General features: G+C 48.0%; 1 protein-coding gene across 6 annotated transcripts in view; it reads right to left on the reverse strand.

The window, feature by feature from the left end:
* The window catches only part of COL27A1 (collagen type XXVII alpha 1 chain), a 143,729-nt gene that overhangs the window by 69,396 nt on the left and 56,769 nt on the right, over positions 1–17,564 (reverse strand). For all 6 annotated transcript variants that reach the window (XR_009489099.1, XM_059865557.1, XM_059865556.1 and 3 more), the window contains exons 13-19: positions 12,091–12,144; positions 8,494–8,538; positions 6,224–6,277; positions 5,824–5,868; positions 1,229–1,282; positions 496–549; positions 288–341 (exon numbers count right to left, since the gene is read on the reverse strand). Coding sequence is in view for 5 of the 6 variants with exons in the window: in XM_059865557.1 (XP_059721540.1) it covers positions 288–341; positions 496–549; positions 1,229–1,282; positions 5,824–5,868; positions 6,224–6,277; positions 8,494–8,538; positions 12,091–12,144 (360 nt within the window). In the remaining variant the exon portion in view is untranslated. The remainder of the gene's footprint in view (positions 1–287; positions 342–495; positions 550–1,228; positions 1,283–5,823; positions 5,869–6,223; positions 6,278–8,493; positions 8,539–12,090; positions 12,145–17,564) is intronic.

Below are 17,564 nucleotides of genomic sequence, written 5' to 3' on the forward strand. Positions count from 1 at the left end.
GAAGATCATCCTGCATCTAAGGTGTCACTGTGACACTTTTTTTGTAAGGGAAGTAAGAGGATTTTCTACTTTAAATGGTGGGGGAAAAACTGAAAAAAACCTCCTTCATTTTATCTACGACAAAAAAGGGGAAGGGAAAAACAGGATCTCATCTACATGAGATGTAGAATGGGTCATGAACCCATCTTGATTCTTCTTGCCCTATCACCATTCATGTGGCCTCATATCCCAGCAGAGAAGTGAAGCTTGAGGCTGGGAGGATGTGAGAAGGAGGTGGTGGGACATACCTCAGGGCCAGGTGGTCCTGGAAACCCAACTGGTCCTTTGTCACCGACTTTTCCCTGCAGAAATTGGAAAAACATGGGGAAAAGTGAGCTGGCTGCTGGCTGTCAGCTTTCCTGTTTAGAACAGCCCACCCCTGCCAAGCTGTCTTTCCAGCTGGGCACAGAACCTTAGCAAGGGAGGTGAGGAAGCAGAGGGTGCTGGGTTACTTACCAGGGGGCCTGCCTTCCCTCGTGCCCCAGGGACCCCAGGCAAACCCTGGCTGCCCTGAGAGAGACACATTTTTTCAGAACACAGTGAGGCATCAAAAAAACTCCAATTCCCCAGGCTCCAGCTTTGCTGCAGAATGAGGAGCATCTCCTAAAGGCTGAGCTCAGCCCTGCATGGAGCTGGGACAGCTGCACTAATGTCAGGGAGATGCTCCTGAGGACAGCCCTGAATTTAGCCCCAGAGAACATGAGCTGCTGCAGTTGGCTGTGGCTCAGAGCCACGCAGGCTCCAGCACAGGGCTGTGTGCAGCATTTGTCAGCCACAGCCAGTATCACATTAAATCACAGGGGAGAAGTCATTTGATCAGAAGTTATACAGAGCATTAAGTGGTTCCCTGGGTCAGGGTTTAAGTTGCTGCACTGAGCAGACAAAATCTCCTGAGTCTGCAGCCTCTGGACCACACACATCCCCATCAATCCCATCACTTCCAACCCCCGCTAGAAGACACAGTCCCTACAAAAAACCCTGCAGAACTGCTTCTACTATGAGTAACTACAAAATCCACATTCTGACGTGGATTTTAGAAAGGCACAGCATACCCCAAATGGGAACTATCCAAGCAGGGGAACCTGACAGCAGGATGCAGCTAATTCCAGCTCCTAGTGGAGGAACTGAGATAACTGGTGGCCGCTGCTATGCAAGGGGAAAAGAACAAAGAGAAAAGAAAAACAATTACCTTGTCTCCTTGGAAGCCAATATCTCCTGGAACACCTGCTCTTCCCTGATCACCCTGGGTACACATCACCAGAGAGTTAAAACAGGCAACAGCAACAGCCAAAATGCCCAGGTTGATGCTCAGAGGGTGCAAAAGGCTCAACAGCAGCTCCACTCAGAGCTGAACTGCTGGCAGGCTGCAGATCACATTGAATGCAGCAACAACCCTGAACAAAGTATTTCCCAGCTTGATTCTAAGGTGAGGAAGGAAACTGCAGGAGAGCAAAACCCAGGAATTCCCCAGCATTGTGTATCTACAGAAGCTGAAAGCAGAGAGAGCACATTCCTCTGGCTAACAGGGACCCTGATGGTGGTGAAGTGTTAAATTCAGCTGAACAGAAGAGTTCCCTTTTCAATGAATGAACCTTTTCTCTCACAAGGCTCTATAGAAAAGAAAACAATCCTAGGGGTTTCTGTGAGCATATCCTAGTCCTGACATCAAACATCAATCCTGCTTCATAAGAAAACAAGAGCAATTTCTGGTAATGCTTTAGTAGTACCTCACTGCCAATCTCTGAGCTGAGATTCCCTGGGAGGGGTCAGCTGGTGTTCACTGGTGTTCACTGGGATGGGGAGCCCATCACTGACAGTATTTCCTCACCAAGCTGTCTGTCCCCTAGTTGGACCAACATAACAGATTCTGACTCCCTGGGTGGAAGCCAAATATCCCTGAAGGTTTTCCAAGGAGCAGTGGGCTACCTTGCATTGGCTCTCAGCCCTGCTGGGAGCAGCTCTGGACCAAATCACCTCCTGCTGCCCCTTCCAGCCTCATGTGTTTAGTGATTTACTTAAACAAAGGATGAGTCAATGATGGGGCAGAGAAAGGAAAATTCTCCTTGGGAAGTCAAGGGAGGAATGACTACAATAACTTGGTACAATGACAAGACCCAACAAAAATAACTGCTGGAGGAACTCTGTCCCATGAACTTGGCTTCCCAGCAAGGGAAGGAGCCACTCCAGGGCTATATGTTTAAACATAGCCCACATGGAAGACATATGGAGTCCTGCAACAGAGCCAAAGTCCACAGAGAGATGTCAGAGAAAGTCCACTCCACTCCAGAAAAACCACCCACTCTCACCCATCAGAGAGCTGAAATAATTGTAACTGCTTCAGTAACATGCAGGGGATAATCAAATTGTGGATGGTTCGGGTTTGAGTTAGTAAAAACTTTTCAAAGACAGTTTTTCAGAAGAAAAATAATTAAGAACTATGCAGATTCAATGATGGAAACATTTCATGGATTCATGCTAAATTTGCTTAAATGTTTTGGCAAATGCTCCCAGAACATTTCACTGAACCATCTTCAAAACAAGTCTTTTACGTAGCAAAATTAAAATGTTGCTCTTAAAAAATGTTAAATTGATTTTACTCATTTGGTTTTCAACCTAAAATATTTTAATTTGAGTCAAATAACCAACATTTTATTTCATCTGAACTATTTTCCATATTTTTTCCTTTGGCAATGCAAAATGGAAACAATCAGCTCTTTACACAGCTTCAGTTCGGAAGGAACCCAAGTATTAGATAGAACAGATATGGCAAAAAAGCTACTGTGTGACCCAGCTCCTTCACAGATTTCTCTCATCTTCTCTGAATTTTCTACTTATTTTATGTAGTCCAAGGCTTAAAACACTGAAATCTACTAAATTCTGGCTTCCTACTGAAGGCAGCATGAAAACAGCTTTTCTGGAAGTGACAGGCTGGCTCTGAGGTTTGGCTTTATCGTCAATTCTGAGGGTCAAAGAAGAAAGATTGTATTTTTTATTAACCAATTTTCTACCCAGAGAGTACAAGTGGCCATTGAAATACTGTTTCAGAAGAAATACTTGGACACTAAGTAAGAACTACTAAAACAAAAGAGTTTCCTGAGCGTAGCAAAATGCAGGAACAAACCTTTAGGAAAAGTGGGGCATGACAGTGAAGCCAGTTTTCAAGCAACTCTGAGAAATGGGCATTAGAGAGGGTAAGAAGGAAGCAGGGAAACAAAACTTATATCTGAACCTGAGCTGGACTTCACACCAGATGTTCACACGTTACTGTGACAGCACAGCAAAATGTCACAGCATGAACAGTCCATCTATGGCTGTCAATCTCTTAAACCAGAACTGAGCACTGGGGCATCACCTTTTACCTGCCCTGGAACTGGGACATGGGATCTGTGTCCTTAATATGAGGGAAAAATTACAGAGGGAAGAGGTCAGGCATGTTTGTTATTAAAAACTGAGATGCTGAGATGACGAAATGGGCCTGCAAGGACTTGGTTCACAGGGCAGGAAAAGGAATGTAGGATCTGAAATTACAAACAGCCTCTGCCCATGGGATGTTGCCTGTGCTTCATGTTTCACCTATAAAAAGAAACACAGCTTCAGACACCCCCAGGGCTTGTGTAACCCAACACAAACAGAGAGGAGCTACAAGGGAAAGGACCAAATGCACAGCTGTGGGATGTGTTTGCTGTCTGGGGGATGCAGAGGAGGTTGTTGTGCAAAATCCCCTCAATTTTCCTCAACTGGAATCTCTGTTCCCAAGACTTCCTGCTTAGCAATGCAAAGGGAGCTAACGCCACAGCTCCAGAGGTATTTGCCTGAGCCATGTCCTCCACAAGTTACAGATGTCCTGATTCATAAAACTCCTTTGTGAGAACAAGTAGCTGGGATTTCCTTTGCTTCCTCCACCTTGCTCTCATCACCCCACGTGGCCTTCTCAGGGCCACTCTTGATTTCAGAGTTACACAGTAATTGCACTTCTCCCTCTCTTCCCCCCTCTCCTTGCCTCCATGAAAACACAGGAATGGGAACAGAAGGATGACCTGGATCTGCCTGTCTAGCTTCTAGATAAAAGGATGTGATTTTAGCTGGAGGAGTGAGATGCTGTCCCTTATTCTGCTTCACACCTGGCCATGTGATGTGAGGGCATTCTCCCAGGTGGATTGAGGTGGCAGATCCAGTGACATTCCTGCTGCCTACACAACCATCCAGCCACCCTGTTTTTGTTCTCAGGTTTTACCAGCACCCATCTGACTGCTGCTGACTGAAGGGAGTTTTCCTCAGCTACAAAAAGACAAACCTGTACAAGGCCACGTGTTTTGGATGTGACCAAAACAGATGGGATCAATAGGAGCTTGCAGACATCCAATTAAATCTCCATCACCCCAGGAAGGCAGGATGACTGCAGCCTGGAGCTTGCAGGGGGAGGCAGCTGTGGGGGAAGGAAAGGTTTCCTGTACCTCAGGAGCATGGGATTGTTGGGAGGATGGATAATTCCACACTTGGGAGTATTGTGAGGATAACTCCAGAGAGAGCCACAAACCATTTGGCTACTGTGACAGCAGTGGCTGGGGAAATACTGGGCATAAAGAGAGCAGTGTCTATAAAGTGATGGAGACTGAACTGTCCAGGAAGGTTAATTTTGCTAAACAATGATTTAGATCTTGGTGGTTCTTAAGATTTTTAACCATTTCTCCCAAGGAGTGGATGGAGGAGTCTGTGGACTCCAGGATCTGGGGTTTAGTCCAGAAACCAGCTACAATGCCTTAAGCTTGTCCTAAAGAAAAAGCCCTTCTCTTGCCTTGTCATTGCTCTCAACAGAAGGGGGAAAGCAGCACAAGGGAGAAATGGAAATTGCAGACACAGGATCCTGGCAAAGAGCTGCTATAGTATAAGAAGAGTTGAATCACTGGTTTGACACTACTTCCCCCCTGTGCAGTTTTGGGCTGCTAAATCACTCTCTAAAAGCAAACATCTAAGAAGAGAATAAAACATCTGACAGGAGGAGGAGGAGAATACACTTAATGGTCATTTTCCACTGCCCTCCTGAGCAATCAGAGCCAGCAATAAATAACTGCACCTCCCACTCCTTCAGACTAAATAAATCCTGCAGCTGAATATCTGTAGGAGGAGGGTTCCCGTGACAGTGAGACATTTACACACACAGCTTCATGCTGATTTAGCTGAAGCTGTGTGGTTTTGTGCCAGCACTGCTAAATCACTGCAATCAAGGCCCCTCTCCATTTTGCTTTTTCTAAAGTGATTTATATCAGTTTGGGACAAGGCAATTTCCTCCCAGTAGGAAGCTGAACTGAGGTGAGGCTCCTTGAACAGGAGCAGAGGTATCCAACACACAACAGTTTTTCCAGGGGATCCACCTGGTTTGTTTGACACAGGGCTGCTTTTTCACACCACATCTTTCCCCCAAATGCATTAATGCAAACTCACTGCCAGTGTTGGATCATCTCCTCCCCATCCCATCATGTAAATAACATAAAAACAGTGAAACACCAGGTAATTGTACAGTTACTGTCATCATCAGTGGGAGATGGGAGCTCCTAAGAGGATCTGAGCATAACTAATCTACACTCCACGGAAAAGGGGATGGGGCAGAAAGCAAAGAAAGAAAAATCAAAATCAGAGTGTCATGAATGGAGGGAGAGTGAGAGGATGGGGTATAGATGGCCAGGGTGGAACCAGCACTACGATCCTGAATGAGAAAGAGAAACTAGAAAGGGGGTTTCACATGCAAAATTAAAACACAGTGCAATAAGGGAGTATTCAGATCACCTTATCACCTTTCAGTCCATGTTCTCCAGGGTTTCCCATCAGCCCCTGAAACAAAAGAAAGTTCAGAGTGAAGTTGAGCCATGGTGGAGACTTGCTCAGGTCTGTGACATTGCTGTTTGCTGATGGGGCTGGTGGCTCAGACCCACAGCACTGGCCTACACAGTCTCAAGGTCCAATGCCAAACTGCTCCCAAAGGATGCTCCATCACACATTCTTCATGTGGGAAAATGCTTCTGGAATTCTCCACTGACTTACACCCACTGCAGAGCACCAGTGGGATGTTGTGTTCAACACCACTGCTGCCCATCCTTTCTCTCAGGACAGCCACCACTGTCCCAAGGAGGAACAGAACAACCTTCAGCCCAGCTATGGAGGGATGAGAGCTCAGAGATTCCCTCACCTTTAATCCTTTTGGTCCTGGATAGCCAATTGGTCCAACAGGGCCCATGTCACCCTAGTGAGAGAAAGAAAATTACCACAGTCATTAGGTGCAAACCCAACAGATCCCTGCACGTGGTGTGAAATTCCTCTGACATCCAGTCTCAGTATCCCTGAAGAAATGCACTACTGATATCAACAGCAGCATCCTGGCATGAGTCAAGGCTCTTTGAATGAACAGACAGGCCCTAAATAAATGCAGCACTCAAAGAAAAGAGAGGAGAGGCAGGAGGTGGGGACACAGGGGTCTCATCCTGCTGCAGTGAGAAGTCAGTGTGGCACTGTGTGCTGGGACTTAGTCTAACACAGGAGGACAGCAGAGCTCTGGCTGCTGTGGGCATCCATGTGTGATACACAACAGAAACCCTTCAGTGCTGGTGTTGAAATGGGCTCTGGCTGCTCCCTGCCATGAAGAGAGGCAGTGACAGGGTGCAGCAGCCTGGCCTCAGTGTAAATAAACAGGGCAGGCTCCCTGAAGGAGCGATTCTCCAGCCGAGCCCCGGGCCCGCGGTCACGCAGAGAGAGCTGGGCTGCAGCCACCCCAACAGAGCCCTTTTCATACCTCCTAGCATAAAGGCTGCTTGTGGAAATGCATTTACTTAGAGCTCTGCCCACATGGTTAATTAGGAGAGCAAGAGGCTTTAGTTACACCTAATTCTGCTCTCCAGCCTCTCTTACACCGTGAACCAAACTCTGCCTGGATGGTCCCTGGGGTGGCTGCAGGTGGCAAGGAGGAGACTGAGCAGGGGCCATATGTCACCTTCTCTGTGCCCTGCAGTGTGTACACACCCTGGGGAAGGAGCTGGAGCTGTCCTCCACAGGGAGGACAAGGCAGGACGGATGTGCTCCCTTCTCCCCAGGAGGACTGAGGAGGTCACTCTCGGTCTACCCCACTAGAGATGCTTCAGCAGCCTGAGTTCAGGAGCTGCATGTTAGCCTGGGACACAAGATCTGACTCGGCTTGACCTGAATGTCAGTTTGAAGTTTGGCTGGGCCAGTGTGGAGGGGAGGATAGGCAGCTACTGACTCCACCATCTCTAGAAGGATCATGATCACATTTGCCATCTCTGAGCTTACACTTTCTAACAAACAAAATATCTGTGAGATAATGGCAACAAGGAAAAGATAAATCTTGCCAAAAGCAAGGAGGAATATAATTCAATCTGGACTATGCCTTCAATGGTATTGTTTTAAATAGCAATATTTATCTTCCAGCTTTTTGGCAGGAGCACATCCTTTCTGCTGCTATGGCTAAAGTAGCTATTCATCTCCACTAATGAGGGGAAGCAGACCTAATTCCTGGTTCCATGGAAAACCTTCCTGTGAAACCACCTCTGCCCCAATTCCCCATCTCCAAGATGGGTGCTCCACCAGATTCCCTGCTGTTCCTTCAAGGAATGTGAGATTTCTGGGTTTGTGCAATGCCTAGTGCAATGGAGGCCTTGATCTAAGCTGACACACTCCTCTAATTTAAGCTATGGAAAGGCAAAAGGGGAAGGTTTTAATCATTCCTTGCAAGTCAAGTTTCCATGGTTTGTCACAGCTGAGGAGGAATCATTATGAAAGAATGCTGTAGTAGTAACAGAGCCTACCAATTTTGTGCATGGAAGGAAATAACCTAAAACAAGTGCTGAGACCTACAAATAAACCATACTATGCTCAGCTGGGCATTCACTAACCCCCAGTACAGCTTCCAGAGGAGGAGCTGGTACCCATCCTTACAGCCATTTATCTCCTGCTGAGGGAAAAGTGTAACGATGGGTGGAATTTGGCTGAGTAAAATTACCTGGATTAGTGATGGGATGGTGAAAGTGCTTTTAAAATTCCTGTCTACCCAGAGGACAGACTGTTCCTGCCCTCAGACTCTCCAGTGAACAAGAACTGTGTGTCCCTGAGGTCACTGCTTACAGGGACTTGCTTTTTAAGAGATCCTGGTGTAGAATGAATGCTGCATCTTTGAAGGATTATCCTGGCAAATGCTATCAAAAGGGCAAGTTACCATGAAAAAAAAGGACACTAACAACAGACTTCTAATCTGTTTCCTTTTGCTTGGAAAGGGTTTGCCCTCCTCCACCTCCCAGTCCACCAGGAAACCCCCTCTCTCCCAGATGCCATGCCTCCCCCATGCAAACAGTCATCCTGCTCACAGGAAGAAGAAAATCTGTGTGTAGTTAGGCAGGTTGAAAGGGTTAAAGCCCAACAAGCCAGATCTCCATTTGTTTTTGTACTTACAATGAGTCCAAGGACTCCAGGAGGACCTGGGGCTCCCAATTCTCCCTAAAAGGAAAGACAAACCCACACGGTTACAGAACACTTTATAGACAAGCAGAGACTGAAAGGCAGCTTAGTGTTTCAGAGGTTTGAGGGAAGGGAAAAGAAGGGAAAAGACCATCCCTCCCCCTTCCATCCCCAGCCCCTTTCCCCTCCAAAGCAATCCAGAACTTCCATTTTCAGGAGAGCACATCCTGGGAAGACACAGGCTGCTTGTTGTTGGGCAGTTATTCCAAGGGCTGACTTCCCTCCCAGGAGCAGGCTGGATGAAAGGAACATTTCACTGTGCAGGGGAGAGGTGGGAGCCTGCCCCAGGTGAGACCCAGCCACTGGCAGGGAGAGGGGCAGGAGACATGGGGAGAGCAGGGCTAAGGTGGGAAGGAGAGGAAAGCTGCTGCTTTAGCACTGGGAAAGGTGAGGTTTGGGAGTGGTTATGTAATAATAAAACTGGTAGGAAAAGGAAGACTTGCTTGAAAATGAAACTGTGTAGTTTGGGGAGAGGGTATGGCAGGTTCTGGTGCTGGGAGTGTTTATGGCACCTTGGAGCTCATCATTCCATTCCAGAGTGCTGATGGGGCTTGTGGAGCTGGCTTGGCTCCCCAGCTTCACCAAAAACTTTCTCTGTGTGAGCTCTCCAAAGACATGCAGAAGCAATGCTGGGTGCCTGATGGCATCTCCAAGTGAAGCACAGCAGAGAAGCTCTGCCAGATCCCCACAGCTCATCTATCCAGGTCTCTGAGCAGTTCAGCAGCCATGGAGTGCTCAGCCTGTCTCATGTCCCTCTCAGTGGCCTCCCTGGCCATGCTAACAGTGAGCTGCTTGCCAGGGCAAGGATCTGCTCTTACACACCTCCATCTCCAGCAGTGCCTCTCAAAACAAGTGCACTGGAAATGCTGAACTTCCCTTTAACTCAGACAGTCCTGCCCCTGCTCTGGATCATGCTGGCTACTTCCTCTGACAGCCCTGCTCAGTTTATGGTGCACATCTGGTGGAGCCCCCTCCAGTGCAATACAGCTCCCCTTTTATGGAAAGATTTGCCATGGAAAGAGAAGGGGACTCAACGTGACTGAATGTGCTCAGGGCTCCTTGGCTAAAGGGTTACGTGTGTTTATTTTATGGGAAGTGGAGTAAAGGACTATTGGGCAAGCACACACACAAAAAAGCGTTTCATAATCTCAACCAGTCTAAAATTGCTTTTTTTTTTTATGGCCAGTTCCTTTCCTGCATACTTGGGACATCTGTGGAACAATTGTTCCTCATGGGTGGGATTTCTGTGTCCTCAGAGCTACTGTTATAAGGTCGGCTGCAAGCTTTCAGCCAAGGCCTGGCATTACTGGCTCAGGAAGGAGAGGGAGAATCCCAGGAATGCTGAGCACAGGAGCTGCACGGTGGCCTGGGTTCCCCAGGAAGCTCTGCAGGCTCCCAGGGTGGCTGGCTGGACGCTCAGCTCTTGGTCCCACCAGCTCCGAGAGGCACTTCCCAGATTTCTGACTTGTGTCGTATTGCTATTCCTCAGGAGAACGGCTGTCTGTGGAAATGCATGACCTCACAGCCACCAGAAGAGGATTTCCTCTTGGAAAAGGAGGGGGTGGACTCCCCTGAGAGATGTGGACAGGACTAGTTGTTAATTTGAGCCATTCCCTGGTCTAGGAAATGGAGGATTTACAAGTGGCCTTTCCTGGCTATCAGTTCCTGACCTGTGAGGGAAATCAGGCTCTATTCTCCTTTTTTCAGCACATGGACCGGGCACTGGGACAAGAGAGAAGGAGATGAATCAACAGCCCTTTCCCACGTCTAATTCCTGTGATTAAGAGCCTAATTGGAGTGGCTGAAGCACTCCGGGGGAACATGGGATCTGGAATGCCATGCTCGACAGTTCTCATCAGCTGGTAGGAGGGAAGAATGCCTCTGGGGTGGAGGAGCTGTGCCCGGAGGGGATGCACAGGAGATCAGAGGCTGTGGGCTCAGCCTTCCCAGCGAGCAGGGGATCAAGCAGAGGATGTGGCAGCCGGGCCTGCGGCCATCCCGCCCCTGACAGCTCAGCTGCACACCCCACCTACCAAACCTAGCATATTTGTGTGCTCCACAAACAGACTTTCTGGCATTTTTCTGCGTCTGTGACTCCACTTGTGACCCTGTGAACCTCCCTTTAAGTCAGCCCAAACAGTCTGTTTTGATTCTGTGATGGCCAAGGCACATTAATATTTAAGAGCCGTTGATAAGATGAAAGAGGAGCAATCCTTCTGGATGAATTAACGGGACATTTGCTGCTCTCCCAGGCTCTGGGAACAGCCATTCAGCTGACTGGCATTGAGAACATCTTCTGAATGGGGCTTAGACAACTTGCATATTCAAAAGAAAACAAAATAAGTTATTTAGGGAAAGAAAAAAAAAAAAGTCTTCCTGTCCTCCAGGATTCCTGCTCTTCCTGGTGGGCTGGCTGGAAATAGCAGTACAATCAGAAAGTTTTGTACTTTGGGACTACTGATTCCACTCTGACCCATGGCTTAAGTTGACTGAAGGATGGGAAAAGTCCTGCAGAAGTATTCCTTGGGAACATCATTCTTTCAGTTCACTGCATTTATGATTCTTGTGCTGAATTCCCACAAAGGCTGGAGCTGCAGCTGAGCTTGGCTTGGTGATTGGAGTCTGTTGTGAAAATAACTTTTGTGCTGCATACATGACGAATGGGAGCTTGCAGGCACATGTGGAGTGGGTTACTTCACACAAATCATCCCCCCAAACCCCAGAGCAGCACGGTGATTATGTGTGAATAACCAAGGCAGCATGAATTTCAAAGATGAATCAGTGCTGCTCACATGCTAATTCAGGGAGAACCAACAAAGTCATTCAGAAAATAATTTAGGATAATTAATACATCTGAGAACTGTTGCAAACCACGAGGACATGTTCTGTGAGCAGTGGCAAACACAGCATATCCCACAGTTTACTGCTACAAGAGCAGAGCAAATTAAACTTTATCAGCACCCAGCTGCCTAAATGACCTCGGTGACCATCCTGACCCAATTCCCAGGAGACACATCCCACTCTTAGGAAGCCAGCAGGGGTCAGATGAAGGCTGAAGGGCAAGAACTCAGGAGACTGGAGACTTATTGCCATGCAGTCCCAGGGCTGGCTGAGGGATGGGGCAGGCAGCAGCTTGGGCTGTGGGGTCAGTCCCTCAGTGCTCCCAGACACTGGAGCAGGGACTCCGTGCTCAGTGGTATGGACAACATGGTCCAACACTGCCAGAGCAACACCCTTGCCCTTTTTCTCTTTCTTTTCTCCTAGCCACCTTCTGCATAAAGAAGTACCAGTCATGACTAAGGTGCAGGGAAGGCAAGAGATGGAGACAGAAAGCTGATGGCAAATGACCTGACAGTTACAGGAGCCAAACACAGCAATTTTCAGCAGGGCAGGGATTACTTTTTTTTTTTTTCAAGAGGGACAAAACCAGCCAGCAGCTGCCATCAAGCTTAAAAAATCCCCTAGAATGATGCAGTACAGTGTGCTGTCTACTGCAAAAGAAAAAAAGAAAGAAAAAGGTTATGAACTTACAGGGCTCCCATCGATGCCTGGAGGTCCTCGTTCTCCAAAATTACCAGGAAAACCCTGAGAAGAGGAGGCAAACATGAATGTTAGTTATTGAGGCTCCCTGGTGTGGACAGCCAGTTCCAAACCACTCCCCTTGCACCCCGTGCAGCACTTTGGAAAGCAGCAGAACACAGGGACATGTGGGACAACCAGCCTGCCTGTCCTCATCCAAACCACTCCAGCACAGCTCAGCAAGGCCAAAACCCCTGATTCACAAACTCACTACAGTGACTGTAGTAAAAATGGATTATCAATCTATTTGAATTATTTAGTGCTGTCTGCTAACAGGACCCTTTGAACAGCACCCCCTCCTCTCAGGATAGCTGGACAGCACAAAGCCTGTTGGAGCCCATGCAGATGCTTAATGGAGCTGATGGGAGATGCCTGGTGAATTCACTCCCTTTCAGCTTGCCAGAGGAGCAAATGCTTCCAAACTCATTCCAGCCCACACCCCAGGGCTGTGAAAGGCATGTTTACTACAGGAAAAAGTCACCACAAAAGACGACTTCATCTCATTATATCCGAGACAAGTTTGGAAGACTTCAGACAATTGTGGAGAAGGGAGGGGAGGTACTGAGCCAGAGCCAGAACACGGTGCTGTGACACGTCCTCTCTCACTCTTGGACAGACCCTGTGCTCCTCTAAGCCCCACAGTTCCCTGCTACAAGCAGATCCCAAAGCAGATCTCTCTTCCCTGTCCTGCCATGCTCGGTCTCCCACAGGAAGAGCTCGAACTGGGAGTCAAAGTCAAAGTGCTTTATCCCCTTCTCTGGCTCACCAGAATACAGAGGACAACATGGGCATCTTCTGGAATACCTGAGAGCTTAAGAGGCAGAAAAGAAGAGGAAAGGGAGAGGATGCTGTCCTCTCCTGCATGCTTGCCTGCATGCTACAAACACTGGGTATCTGGGAAAAGCAAATCTGAATGCAACAGCCAATGGTGACAATGCTTATCTGGAAACCCATCAGCAACAATGAAAACTGAAATGATCACAGCAGACAGAGCAGGAAAACTACACTGGGAAACTGTCATCCAAGACCTCCCTTGACCTTTGGGGGTTTACAACTCCTGGTGAACAGAAAAGGTAAATGTTGCTTGACAAAATTTAAGGTGAGAGGTGGGAGACCTGTTAAGGTCAACAGAAATTCTGCTGCTGACCTCAGAGCCAGCATTTCAGCTCTTCTCTACCAACTCCCTACAGCATGAAGGACTGAACTGACATGAGCTATTGCTTGCTTGGATTCAACACTTCTATTTTGTGGGAATCACTGCAAATAGGAAAGTTGTCTGCCTCTCTCCAGCTAGGCACTACATCCCTGAGGCCTGTGCACGTGCCAAGAAGCTGTGGTAAGCAACCACTGGAAACAGCCTTCTGCCATCTAGAGACAAAGATGTCAAATATAACAAGAGGGCAGGGGGGCCTACAATTTTCTTTAATGAAAAAAGGAGAAAAATAACTCTGCTACATGCTGAATCAATCAGATCAGAAGAGAGATGTGCAGGGAAAACTCATTGCTCAGGCAAGACAGAAAAAAAAAAAAGAAGATTGCTAGAATATTTTGCTGTTTACAGTCATGTGGCTTGCCAAGGAAAATATGAGTGTGCATAGACTGATACTGTCCTTACACTGCTGCAGAGTTCAGCATTCCCCCATCTCTCCTTCCTTCCTCAGGGAGCAGAGCTGGGCATGGAGTGGCCCATGGGTGCCACGGAGCTGCAGCCTGGCCCTGTGGCTGCTGAGGTGTCTGCTATGGAGCTGAGCTCTCACCAGCACGGGGAGATTTTACTACTTTGAATGGCACAATGAAAACAATATTGCTACAGCAGCATAGTACCAGCTAGGGGAATGCTTGCTCCAGACTAAAACAGCATAGTCTGAATTTGGTTTAAAACTGTTGCAGTGTGACATAAACAATGTGCTCCTGTGCCAGAATAAAAGAGCCCAGATAAGGAACTATTTAAATGCATATGTTTTGCACATGTGTTTCACTCTTTTTTTATGCCTCAGTTTCCAGCATTAACCTTGCTGCTTAAAGACAGGAAATTTGAGGCACTTGGTGATAGAGTTAATAGAAGTCTACATTTACACAGGTTTTCCAGCACTCCAAATATCTAGAAAACCAGATTATTCCTGTGTTGGGAAGGTGGAGCTGAGCACCTGAGGTCACTTGGCCAATACCACCCAGCAACCAGGAGATGCAGCAATGAAACCTGTTCACAGCAGACTGTGACTGCCCACAGAGCTCAGGGCTCTGCCAGCCCTCAAGATGGCATGGAAAGGGTCAGAGTGGGAGGAAGCTGAGAAGAAAAGCAGAACAGGCCCAGGACAACACCCTGCACCAAAGCCCCATCCTTGCCAACACCTTTTTTGACTTTAACACACCATCTGCACTGCTGGCACAAGCAGCCCCCAGCCCATCTCACCCATTGCTGGGGTGGTGAGTGCTCCCCTGGTACTTTTTGGCCCAAACTGTAAAACCAACCCAGAGCAGGAGACAAAAGGAAAGAGCAGCTTCAATTCAACTACCTCCAGGCATCCTAGCCCAGAAGTCGAGCTTAGCACAGGTTTGGCACATTAAAAGAGACTAAGGCTGGTGGCTGTGGCATGGAGAAGGATAGCTCAGCCTTCACGCAGTCTGCAAAGACCCAAACCAGGTTGTGAAAGCTGTCCCAGCACAGCTCTTGCACAGCAGGAAACAATCAATCTTTTAAGCCCCTAATGAAAAAGAAAGCACTTTGTTTCCATGGGGTAAGCAGTAGCAGTTTAAACCACAATAACAGTTCCAGTGACCACAGTGTCTTAATTTATTGGATCTCACACGTCTGTAAAAGCTATTTTTTTGGTGCCTCTCTTGCCTGAGCCTAAAGGAGAGAGATGTTCCCCAGGAACAGAACTAGCACTCTTCAACTGAAACAAGCAGCCCAGAAGTTACAGGCAGACTCTCTTATCCCACTGGTTTCACTCCCCTAAGCAGTGACACCTCTGCTCTCCCATGCTCTGCTCCAACAGCCTGAGGAGCCCAGACTGAGGGAGAACACATGGGGCAGGAAGCTCATTTCATGGTGCTGGCAGGCAGGAGGGTCACAACTGGCAGCCCATTACAGGGGACTTTTCAAAGAGATTAAAGAATCCAGCAGATTCAGAGTCTCCTGGGAGTGCAGAAGGGGTTTTGGTACAGAAAATCTGTCGATTTTCAGGGTGGTTTTTTCAGGAAAACTAGTCCCTGGAAATTATGCTTAAGATTTGGGACAGCAAAGGTAAACACCCCAGTGAAAAATACAGAGCCTGCTCTGTGGGAGGGGTGGGATGTACCGAGTAGGACCAGGACAGGGAAGGGAATGGCAAATGGCAGCAGAAGTAGGAAGAAAATGCTCAACTAACAAGCTGTGCTGGCCAGGAGCCAGCAGGGTGCTCCTCCACAGAGCTCCAGTCAGGTATGACAAAACTTTTGGCTCTATCTCACAGCTGGGAAATTCAGAGAGGAGGTGGGGGAAAATGTCCAGCTGAACATTGGATTTCACATTGTCTGAAGGAGAAGTTCAATGAAAGAAGCAAGATGAGGAGTTGGAGAGAGCACACAGGCAGATGCTTTGCACCAACAAGCTCTGGGTGCTCCTGTGCTCCCCTGTCCCCAGCCCAAGCAGAGCTTTACAGGGCTTGCACAATTTGGGAACTGAGACACAGAGAGATACACACTGATTTATCCCAGGTTACACTGAGGAGTCTGCAGCTGAAGCAGTAACAGAGTCTCTATCTTTGAGATGTTCCAACAGTGCCTTAATTCCTTTTCATCCCCGCTCCCTGCAAAGGGCATCCTTTCATACACCAGGAGACTCCTGCTGAGAACAACCAGACCTAGACAGACACTGGAACCAGCTCCTCTTGAATCAGGGGATTACAACCCCCTCCACCTCCCCTTCCTTTCTTCCACTGCTCAAAGCAAACAGAGCAGCCTGCCCTTTCTGCTGGCTGCTGTCAGCCAAAGCACTGCTCCTGTCAGAGCAGACTCCTTGTCCCTTGTCCCTGGAAGCAGCTGTGCCCAAGGAGCAGGGACTGGTGACACACACGGTGTCCTCTGCTCCCCCACACCCTCTCAGGTGCTCACGTGTGGCTGGGTGTGTTGTGTGTGCACAACATCTGATTCAGTTTAAAGCACTTTCCCTGAAGGAGTAAGGGAGGCAGTCTGGCAGCTGCTGCTCTGAAGAATCCTGGCAGGTCTTCATGCCAACAGAATCGTTCTCCAAAAATAGGATTTTATTTTCCTGTTGGCTGAAGGTGAAGCTGCTCAAACCAACCAGCCCTCCTGTCTTGTCTGCAAAAGTCTCTATTTGCCAGTTGGCTCTGGCCAGGTGAATCACTGCCCAGGAGCCTCCCCAGGGACAGAACTTGCAAGTCAAATAATTTAAGTAAGGAAAAAGAAAAAAAAAGGTGGTGGAGAAGCGGGGCTGAGGGTGAGAGAAAGCCTTCAGTGGAAAAAAGAAGGAGAATAAAACAAACAAGTGTAGCTTATGTTGGCAGCCCACACCTCTGAGAGAATTCCTGGTGTGGAGAGCAGACTGAGCCCCTCCACAGGTGGGCAGAGGGTGGCTCAGCCCCAGCAGGAGCAACCCCAAAGGGAGCCTGGCAGACCCTGTGCTCCTGCTGTGCCTCAACAGCCACACGGGGACCCCTGCCCTCCCTGGGTCCAGGCAGTTCTCATCCCTGGCTGGGAATGGAGTGGGGGTCCGGCTGCAGCTCTGCCCCTCTGCCACCTGAAAGGTAGCTTTGCTCTCACCCCCAGGAGACTTCACAGCTCCCTGTCACCTCTTGGGACAAAGATTTCAGAGCATTTTAAAACATAACTATCCCTCCAGCTGTGGGAGTACAGCAGGAGCAGCACAAGAAAAATTTCCTGAAGCCCCTCCAGCCAAACATCTCTCAAGTGAAATGCCAGCCCCTCCACACTCCTGCTCCATTCCTTTTCCCCTGGTACAGGACCTTTTCCTGTTCTGCAGAGCTCTAATTGAGTTAGAGCTTATCTATGGCCAACATTGCCAAATCAAGCCTCCTACCCAAAAATGTCAAGCAGCTTTAGGGTTCAAAATGCTTTCAGACTCATAGGTGACAACTGCATTATTTTTCCTTATGATTTCTAAGGAGAATAGTTTTTGAGCTTTGATTCATGAATGAGCTTTTCCCTGAAGGATTAAAGATGCCTGGAAGACCTTGGTTCAGTTCCTCATGAGAATTCTGAATGATGGTGGACAAGTCACTTAGGAGTGTTCTTGGAAAAAAAAAATCTTTGGGATTGTTTCTTTTCTTTCAGTGGAAGTTATAGCTCTTGGCACCTTTTCCCTGTGTTTTCAGCACCTTGTTTTGCCAATTCTGACAAATATGAAATACACACTGATATTGTCCACCTCTCCAGGTTATTTGGATGGTGTAATCATGGACATA

The sequence above is a fragment of the Haemorhous mexicanus genome, chromosome 21 (assembly GCF_027477595.1).
Source record: "Haemorhous mexicanus isolate bHaeMex1 chromosome 21, bHaeMex1.pri, whole genome shotgun sequence".
Lineage (NCBI taxonomy): Eukaryota > Metazoa > Chordata > Aves > Passeriformes > Fringillidae > Haemorhous > Haemorhous mexicanus.